The 10762-nt window shown below is 46.2% G+C and overlaps 1 protein-coding gene across 2 annotated transcripts in view; it reads right to left on the bottom strand.

Annotated features, from left to right (window-relative positions):
* Positions 1 to 808: 808 nt before the first annotated feature.
* The window catches only part of NPM1 (nucleophosmin 1), a 129171-nt gene continuing 119217 nt past the window's right edge, over positions 809 to 10762 (bottom strand). For both annotated transcript variants that reach the window (XM_030212340.1, XM_030212341.1), the window contains exon 11: positions 809 to 1168. In XM_030212340.1, the coding sequence (XP_030068200.1) occupies positions 1118 to 1168 (51 nt within the window). In that variant the 3' untranslated portion in view covers positions 809 to 1117. The remainder of the gene's footprint in view (positions 1169 to 10762) is intronic.

Here is a 10762-nt window from a genome sequence, read left to right as displayed (position 1 = left end):
AAGGGGGCAGTTGCTTTTTCACATGGTGTAGAGGCCAACTGAATTCCAGTTTCACACTTTTGACGCTGAAACTACACAGAAATCCAGGTTCCGGTTTCTGACAACACACACCTGTGCATTTTCAGCTGAAATCTGAGATCCACTCTCCCCACCATCCCAGAAGACCACCCGAAGGCCTCTCCGGGCCTACATTAGGGAGCTCTGGTGCTCTAGTGGCCCCTCTGAGCAAGAACTACCCCCACTCGTTCCTGCTCTGTGCCACTGCCAAGACTTGGTCCTGTCCATCATGCTGGTTCCAAATACAAAATGGCTGCCAGGACCTTGGCAGCCACTGCATCAGAGCAGTGGCACAGAGCAGGAACCAGTGGGGTCTGTTCTTTCCTTCAAAAAGAACATTAGACCACCAAGGCTTCCTAAAGTAGACATGGGGAGGGCCTAAAGGGGGGGGGGGGGAGAGAGAGAATGGGGATGAGTGGAGAACCATTTAATTTACAGTTTAGTGGAGAACCATTTAATTTACAGTTTATTGAAACCAAGCAGCCAATTTGTTTGCAGATTCTTGGGCTCTAAATAGATGTTGGATAACTGTTTCCTTATTAATAATTTTAAAAAGGGGGCCAAATTCCAGAATCCAAACCACACAACCCTGGTATAACACAATCTTACCATAAGGTACTAAGATATAGAGCAGAATTCTTAGACACTCAACAAATTCTGGTTTGTATAGGTATGCTCACCAACTTGGAACAGTTAAACTGAATCAGCAACATGGCAATTATTCCTGTTCCCCTTTCAAAAAAATGTCAACTTTATCAAAATACTGAATTTTATTTTCACATTTACATTCTCCTCCCTAACTTTCCCAATCTGACTACCATAACCTTATGCCTTAACACAATATTCCAAACAGGTAAAATGTACAAAAGGGTGGAATTACATATTTTAAAAGTCATTTTGGACAACACTGTCTCACGCAGAGGGTTTTAGACAACTGGTATCAGGCCATAAGGAAAACATTCTCCCTCAGCATTAAAAAAAAAAAAAAAAAAAAAAAAACATATGAAAAAAGATAGGACAGTCACAGATCCCTGAAAAATAAAAACACACATTTACACCATTATTTTCCATCCTTCAGAGTCTGCCTCCATTTCCAGAGCTCCTGAATAACCTGAAAGAGAAAAACAACTATTTAAAATATCTAGCTTTAACTCACTGGTGCTAGGCTTGTAAACTGTTACATCTCTTCAAAATCTGGTTGAATAAAAAGGGTATACTGGATTCTGACCACACTTGTTTCTCAGTATTCTTCCATGTTCGTGGCTTATTTGCATATATTGTGGTTACGATATTAAGTTAAGAAATTGAAACTAAAACCCAATGAATCCACAGATAAATTACATCAAAGAATACCAACTTCCCAGAACTTTGAAAAATCACACTGCAAGAAAATAGAAAAACACACTCCAATGTGTGCAATTCTGGTCAACGCATCTCAAAAAAAAAGATATATATCAGAATTAGAAAAGGTACAGAGAATGTTGACAAATGATAAAGGGAATGGGACGACTTCCCTATTAGGAAAGGCTAAAGCAGATAGGGTTTGATCATCTTGGAGTCAGCTGAGGGGAGACAGAAGTCTATAAAATACTGAGTAAAGTGGAATAGGAAGACGTAATCGCTTGTTTACCCTTTCCAAAAATAGTAGGACTCAGGGGCATGCAATGAAGCTACTAAGTAGTAAATTTAAAACAAACCAGAGAAAATATTTCATTCAATGTGTAATTCAACTCTGGAATTCATTGCTAGAGAATGTAGTAAAAGCAGTTAGCTTAGCAGGGTTTAGAAAGGTCTGGATCATTTCTTAAAAGTACATAAGCCATTATTAAGATGGGATCCACTATTTCTAGGATAAACAGCATAAACTCTGTTTTACTATTCTGGGATCTTACCAGGTACTTGTGACCTGGATTGGCAACTGTTGGAAACATGATGCTGAGATTGATGAACCTTCAAGTCTGTCCCAGTATGAATGCTTATGTTCAACCGCATCAAATTAGTCACAACAGACTAATTTTAATTAAATCCATATATTTATAATTTTTACATGCTGGTAAAAATCAGGGATTTGACCCCTTTTCACTTAGAATTGAGAAATATCAACTTTCAGAAAAGCAAAGATACACACCTGTAGCGGGTGGTCAAGGACAGCAGGCTGATTGTTCTCACGACTGGGTCTACATCCACGGTGGCCCAAAAACGGAATTTTTCCCAAGCAAAAATAGGCAAAGCTTTGCCAGAGCCTTCCAGAGCGCGAGATGCGTGCATCGCACATGCGCGGCCATATTCCCACCCGTCATGCGAGAGTCCCGCTTCAGTTATATAACAAAGCAATAACAAGGAGAAGAACTCCTCCAAAGGGGAGGTGGGAGGGTTTGTGAGAACAATCAGCCTGTTGTCCTCGGAGAACACCTGCTACAGGTATGTATCAATCGCTCTCTCAGAGGACAAACAGACTGCTTCTCATGACTGGATAGCACCCAGGCTCACTCAAAACAAAGAAAGGTCAATTGGACCTCGCAACAGCGAGGACATAAGGATTGACCTACGAACTAGAACATCTAATAGAGTGCAGCCTGGAACAGAATAAAAATGGGCCTAGGGGGGTGGAGTTGGATTCTAAACCCTGAACAGATTCTGCAGCACCGACTGCCCAAACCGACTGTCGCGTCGGGTATCCTGCTGAAGGCAGTAATGAGATGTGAATGTGTGGATTGATGACTACGTTGCAGCCTTGCAAATCTCTTCAATGAAAGCTGACTTCAAGTGGGCCACCGACGCTGCCATGGCTCTAACACCATGGGCCATGACATGACCCTCAAGAGTCAGCCCAACTTGGGCATAAGTGAAGGAAATGCAATCTGCTAGCCAATTGGAAATGGTACGTTTCCCCGACTGCGACTCCCCTTCTGTTGGGATCAAAAGAAACAAACATTTGGGCGGACTGTCTGAAGGGGCTTGTCCGCTCCACGTAAAAGGCCAATGCTCTCTTGCAGTGCAAGGTGTGCAACTGACGTTCAGCAGGGCGGGTATGAGGACGGGGAAAAAATGTTGGCAAGAGAATTGACTTTGTTCAGATGGAACTCCGACACCACCTTCGGCAAGAACTTAGGGTGCGTGCGGAGGACTACTTGTTGTGATGGAACTTGAGATAAGGAGCATGCACCACCAAGGCTTGAAGCTCACTGACCCTACGAGCTGAAGTAACAGCCACCAAGAAAATGACCTTCCAGGTCAAATACATCAGATGGCAGGATTCAGTGGCTCAAAAGGAGGCTTCATCAGCTGGGTGAGAACGACATTGAGATCCCATGACAATGGTGGAGGTTTGGCAGGGGGTTTTGACAGAAGCAAGCCTCTCATGAAGCGAACTAAAGGCTGTCTAGAGATCGTCTTACGTTCCACACGACAATGAAAAGCACTAATTGCGCTAAGGTGACCTCTTACGGAGCTGGTCTTTAGACCAGATTCTGACAAGTGTAGAAGGTATTCAAGCAAGGTCTGTGTAGGACAAGAGCGAGGACCTAGGGCCTTGCTATCACACCAGACGGCAAACCTCTTCCATTTGAAAAAGTAACACCTCTTCGTGGAATCTTTCCTGAAAGCAAGCAAAAACCGGGACACACCTTCAGAGAGACCCAAGGAAGCGAATTCTACGCTCTCAACATCCAGGTCATGAGAGCCAGTGACTGGAGGTTGGGATGCAGAAGCACCCCCTCGTTCTGAGTTATGAGGGTTGGAAAACAGTCCAATCTCCATGGTTCTTCGGAGGACAACTCCAGAAGAAGAGGGAACCAAATCTGACGCGGCCAGAAGGAAGCAATCAGAATCATGGTTCCACGGTCTTGCTTGAGTTTCAGCAAAGTCTTCCCCACCAGAGGTATGGGAGGATATGCGTACAGAAGGCCCTTCCCCCAATGAAGGAGAAAGGCATCCAATGCTAGTCTGTCGTGGGCCTGAAGCCTGGAACAGAACTAAGGGACCTTGTGATTGATCTGAATGGCAAAAAGATTCACCGAGGGGGTGCCCCACTCTCGGAAGATCTTGCGAACCATGCTCAAGTTGAGCAACCACTCGTGAGGTTGCATAATTCTGTCAGCCAGACTGTTTACGCCTGCCAGATATGTGGCTTGAAGAACCATGTCATAACGACGAGCCCAAAGCCACATCAGGACGGCTTCCTGACACAGGGGGCAAGATCCGGTGTCCCCCGCTTGTTGATATAGTACATCGCAACCTGATGGTCTGTCTGAATTTGGATGATTTGATTGGACAGCCGATCTCTGAAAGCCTTTAGAGCGTTCCAGACCGCTCGCAACTCCAGGAGATTGATCTGAAGACCCTTTTCCTGGAGGGACCAAACTCCTTGAGTGTGAAGCCCATCGACATGAGCTCCCCCACCCCAGGAGGGATGCATCCGTTGTCAGCACTTTTGTGGCTGAGGAATTTGAAATGGACACCCCAAGGTCACATTGGATCGAACTGTCCACCACTGAAGGGAATTGTGAAAATCGGTGGACAGCTGGACTGCATCTTCTAGATCCCCTGCAGCTTGATATCACTGGGAAGCTAGGGTCATGTGAAGGCGGGCCATGGGTGTCACATATGGCCATATGGCCTAGAAGTCTCAACATCTGCCGAGCAGTGATCTGCTGAGACGCTCTGGCCATGGAAACTAGAGACAGAAGATTATCTGCTCTCGCCTTGGGGAGATAGGCATGAGCTGTCTGTGAGTTCAGCAGAGCTCCTATGAATTCTAGTTTTTGAACTGGAACATGGGACTTTGGATAATTTATAACAAACCTGAGTAGATGCAGGAGTTTAATAGTCACCTGCATGGACTGCAGAGCTCCTGCCTCTGAGGTGTTCTTCACCAACCAATCGTTGAGATAAGGGAACACATGCACTCCCCAGTCTGCGTAGCGACGCTGCAACTACTGCTAGGCATTTTGTAAAGACCCAGGGCGCAGACGCCAGACCAAAGGGTAGCACACAATACTGGAAGTGCTGTGTTCCCAGACAGAATCGAAGATACTTCCTGTGAGCTGGAAGTATCAGGATGTGTGTATAAGCATCCTTTAAGTCCAGAAAGCATAGCCAATCATTCTCCTGAATCATGGGAAGAAGGGTGTCCAGGGAAACCATCCTGAAGTTCTTTCGGACCAGGAATTTGTTCAGGGCCCTTAGGTCTAGGATGGGATGCATCTCCCGTTTTCTTTTGCACAAGAAAGTACCTGGAATAGAATCCCATCCATTCTTGCCCTGGTGGAACAGGCTCGACCGCACTGGCGCTGAGAAGGGCGGAGAGTTCCTCTGCAAGTACCTGCCTGTGCTGGAAGCTGAAGGACTGAGCTCCCGGTGGGCAATTTGGAGGTGTGGAGATCAAATTGAGGCAGTATCCTAGCCGGACTATTAGAAGAACCCACTGATCGGAGGTTATGAGAGGCCACCGTTGGTGAAAAACAACCTCCTTCCAACCGGCAGATCGTACGGCTATGACGGCTATGCTCAGCTGGAACCAGTCAAAAGCCCGTCCCTTGCTCGGCTATGCTCAGCTGGAACCAGTCAAAAGCCCGTCCCTTGCTTTTGCTGGGGAGCCACAGGGGCCTGCCTTGGCGCATGCTGCTGACGTGAACAAGCGCGCTGGGGGTGAGCCTGAGAAGGCTGTCGAGAACCAGGATTGTACCTACGCCTATTATAAGCATAGGGAGCATTCCTCCTTCCACGGAAAAATCGTCTACCAGTTGAGGCAGAGGCAGAAGGCGCCCAGTGGGAGATTGTCCATAGCGGTTTCCCGCTGCGTGATCTGATCGACCACCTGCTCAACTTTCGCGCCAAAAATGTTATCCCCCCGCCAAGGGACATCCGCAATCCGCTGCTAGACTCGATTGTCCAGGTCAGAGGCACGCAGCCATGAGTCTGTGCATCACTATACCTTGGGCAGCGGTTCTGGATGCAACATCAAAAGAATCGTAAGCACCCCTGGATAGGAATTTACGACACGCCTTTTGCTGCCTGAGCATCTTCTGAAAAGGCTTGGCCTGCTCCGGAGGAAGCTTATCGACCAAGTCCGCCAGTTGCTTCACCGTGTTCTGCAACTGAATGCTCGTGTAGAGCTGGTAGGATTGAATCTTGGCCATGAGCATAGAGGACTGGTAGGCCTTTCTCCCAAAAGAATCCAGGGTTCTAGATTCTCGTCCTGGGGGCGCAGAGGCAAAATCTCTAGAACTCCTGGCTCTCTTGAGAGCGGAATCCAAAATCCATAGTCATGAGGCAACTGTGTCCTCAAGAACTCAGGTTCTCCGTGAATCCGATATTGGGACTCAGCTTTTTTGAGGATGGTGGGATTACTTAGTGGTTTCATCCAGTTCCTTAGAAGTGTCTCCTCAAGGACATTATGTAAAGGAACCGTGGATGACTCCTTAGGTGGTGAAAGGAATTGGAGAAGGTGCAGAGAAGGGCGACGAAAATGATAAAAGGGATGGGACGACTACCTTATGAGGAGAGGTTAAGACGGCTAGGACTCTTTAGCCTGGAGAAAAGGCGGCTGAGGGGTGATATGATAGAAGTCTACAAAATAATGAGTGGGGTAGAGCGGACAGATGTGAAGCGTTTGTTTACACTTTCTAACAATAGAACTAGGGGACACAAGATGAAATTAGAATGTGGTAGGTTTAAAACTAATTGGAGAAAGTTTTTCTTTACTCAGCGTGTAAAGACTCTGGAACTCATTGCCGGAGAAGGTAGTGATGGCAGCTGGCCTTGATGAGTTTAAAGGGGGTCTGGACAGATTCCTGAAGGAAAAGTCCATTGATCGTTATTAAATTCTGGGTTTTTGCCAGGTTCTTGGGGCCTGGATTGGCCGCTGTCGGAGACAGAGTGCTGGGCTTGATGGACCTTTGGTCTTTTCCCAGCGTGGCAGTGCTTATGTACTGGTATCAGACAAGAGTTCCTTAACTGCAGTCCGAAACCGGGCCAGTCTTAATGCCGAGGAACCATGTCCTCTATAGTGATGCCGAGAAGACTCCCCCCATGCCGGCGGCAATGCCACAGGCGGTACCGGCGTCGGAAACCTCACCACAAGCAAAGCCAGCTGACGCAGCAACCTCTCCAGAAGACCTGGAAGAATGGCTCGGATACGCTCGTCTAAAGTCGCTGTGGGGTCCGTGCAGGAACCGGCGACAGAACCCGTGGAGGTTGAGGCGGTGGTACCGGGCTGTCAGGAGACAGATGCACTGACACCTCTTGTATGGAGGGCAAGCTATCCACCCGGCGTCGGCGCTTCACGGGTGCCGAATCCTTTGACGCCCCTGGAGCTCCTCGGTACCGTGTCTTGAAGATCGATGATGCTTTTTAGCCTTCGCTTGATGCACGTCATCGATACTCCTCGCTACAGACGAGGACGTGGAATCCACACGTCTTCTCGGGGTTGGGACCGAGAGTGGTTGGTCCCGATGGGCCTGTCCAGCACAGGAGTCTTCGAGACAGGTGGAGACCCATTCGATGGCTCACTGCTCCCAGCGTGTGATGTCCGGACAGCCATTACCCTGCGCTCTATGCCATCCCCGGTGCCAACATCGACGCCGCCGACCTCGGAACCGCTGTCGACATCGAGGAACCGGACAAAGCTCCAAAAAGTCGGTCCCAAAGAGCATGTCGACGCCTGTGTCCGCTTTTTCAAGATAAGACAACTTACATGCGTCTGGGCGATGGTCGGGCCAAAGGCACTGAAGACACCACGTGTGGGGGTCGGTACCTGAGATCGTCCGGTTGCACCAAGTACACTTCTTGAAGCCGCTGGGAGTCCTCGATGACATGGACAGAAAAATAGCGGCGGCAAAGTCAAAATTCTCGATGGTGCCAAAAGTAAAGGGCACAAAAATGAGAAACCATGGCCGCAACGGAATGGAAGCAAAAGAAAACTTAACAGGACAAAAACCCCCTGAAAAATAAGGATTTTTTTTTAAAAATTTGAAGAAAGAAAACTGAGCAAAGCTCAAAAACGAAGGCTCTTTCTTTGGGTCGAACAGAGACGGACAAGCAGCTACTCTCCAACTGCGGAAAAGAAAAAACAAGCGGAACTCTCACACGATGGGCAGGAAGATGGCCGTGCATACGCGGTACACGTACCTCGCGCTCTGGGGCAAAGCTTTGCCTATTTTTACTTGGGAAAAATTCATTTTTTGGGCCGCCGTGGACGTCGACCCAGTTGTGAGAACAAGCAGCCTGCTTGTCCTCGGATATATATATATATATATATATATATATATATATATATATATATATATAACATAGTAGATGACGGCAGAAAAAGACCTGCACGGTCCATCCAGTCTATTCAACACATACCTTGCTAGCAATACACCCATGCCACATAATTAAAGCTTTTATAATTTAAAAACTTGTAGATCTTTTCCGAATCTGACCCCAAGGGAACTTACAGTCAGGTTCACAAGCTCAATCGTTCTGTAATCCTGTTTATCTGTTGCTCACTGTGCTGTATTGTAGATCCTGATCTGTTGCTCAGGAGTGATTACTGACTGTTGCTGCCGCTTCCCAATTAGGCCCTACCACCATTGAACGTCACATAGTAATGATTTCTGTTACATGTAAATTATCTACAGCAATGTTATCACACCATAGTATATACAAGGAGAACGTCATGCAAATAGGAGGAAATATTTTTTCATTCAACAAATAGTTAAAGCTCTGGAACTCTTTGCCAGAGGAGGTGGTAACAGCGGTTAGCGTATCTGGGTTTAAAAAAAGGTTTGGACAAATTCTTGGAGGAAAAGTCCAGTCTGAGAGACATGGCAGTATGGAGTGTTGCCACGATTTGGGTTTCTGTCATGTACCTGTGACCTGGCTTGGCCACTGTTTGGAGAACAGGATACTGGGCTAGATGGACCATTGGTCTGACCCAGTATGGCTACCCATGTTCTTATACTTCTTGGGCGAGCTCCTTGAGGCAACTCCTCTGAAAGATGGCCTTGTTTCTACCTGTTACATGTAAATTATCTACAGCAGTGTTATCACACCACAGTATATACAAGGAGAAAGTCATGTTTCCTGGGCGAGCTCCTTAAGGCAACTCCTCTGAATGATGGCCCTGTTTCTTGATCTAGACCCACTTCATGTTCTCTGCCATCATGTTACTTCTCCTAGTCATCTGGCTATTGCTGACATACATGGATCAAACTCTTTCTGAAGGCAACAAACTCATCTTTAACATGGTCCTGTCCTCCCAATGGTAATATTAGTCTACTGTCCTCAAGGTTCTCATGATATTTTGACTTGGTCAGGCAATATGGTTTCTTTACAACAGTTTTTGCTGTATCTGAATAGCACTGACCCTTATATTCAATTCACATGGCAAGTAAGTGAATAGAGGATCAATTTTTTGGATATTCAGATGTCTTATCAGGGGAACTCTCAAAGCCATAAGAACCCACTTTTTACAATGCGGGTATCCTAAGATAGTACATAGAGCATTTAAGAGCTGCTAATATCCACACAGAATGGTTTTCTTGCAATCAGTGTCGGCGATTAACATGTGTATTACCGTATTTTTCTCAAGTTTCCCAAGTGCAACAAATTTTGTGTAAATCTCAAGATTTGATTTCACTAGGGGAAGAATTTAAGTGAACTGGTCAATAAATTTGATTTATAGTAAGTTAATGAAGATATATGCATCACCATTCAGTCTGTGGGCATTGCTTCTATTGCCAGTATGCAATGATAACTGATAGGATCATAATACCTAAAGCTTAAGACATAATTCAGATATATGGTATTTGGGTCAAACCAGAAGATCTATTAAAGAATTGCACAGCATCTCAGTAATTTGAGGGTCAATAGGAGTGAGGCACCCCTTGTAGAACACGAGTTTGACGGATCTTTGATTCAGGACCTGCGATTTGTGGTTTTACATCCGATTCAATTATTGAGAGTATGTGTCAGTATTATTAGTTGGCATTGAGCAACAACCTTTACCTGGAATACGGTAGAGCCGTTGGGCTCAATAAGAAAATCAAGTGGACACAGACGTGATGATAGAGAGAGATGGCTTCATTACATGTCACTCCCGCTGTTAGCATCAGACACTGATGAGACTTATGTGAATCTTGAAGGGGTAACTGCCAGTCCAGAGGTGTCGATGTGTACTATGTAATATTTGCAGTTTGGTGAGTACATTGATTGTATGTTATTTTAATATTATGTAATATGTCGATGTAGATGAAGAGACGGTAAAGATAAGTTACTTACCTGTAGCAGGTATTCTCCGAGGACAGCAAGCTTATCATTCTCATCAGTGGGTCAATGATCCGCGTCGGCCTGGGAACCGGCATAATAGTGAAAAGCTTGCTAGAGCTTTCTGACACACGTGCTGCGCAACACCGCGCATGCATAGAGTCTTCCCGCCCACCGCACAACTGCGCTCTTCAGTTTAATTCAACAGCATAAGAAAAAAAGGAGAGAACTCCTCCAAGGAATGTGGGCGGGATTGTGAGAATGATCAGTCTGCTGTCCTCGGAGAATCCCTCTACAGGTAAGTATCTTCGCTTTCTTCGAGGACAAGCAGGCTTACCATTATCACAAGTGGGGTATCCCTGGCATCCAGGCTCACCAAAACAACAAACATTGGTCAACTGGGCCTCACAACAGCGAGGACAAAACATAGATTAACCTGAAACTATACACAACT

This window comes from Microcaecilia unicolor, chromosome 8, assembly GCF_901765095.1.
Source record: "Microcaecilia unicolor chromosome 8, aMicUni1.1, whole genome shotgun sequence".
NCBI classification, from domain to species: Eukaryota; Metazoa; Chordata; class Amphibia; order Gymnophiona; family Siphonopidae; genus Microcaecilia; species Microcaecilia unicolor.
This window is presented reverse-complemented; position numbering and strand designations above follow the sequence as displayed.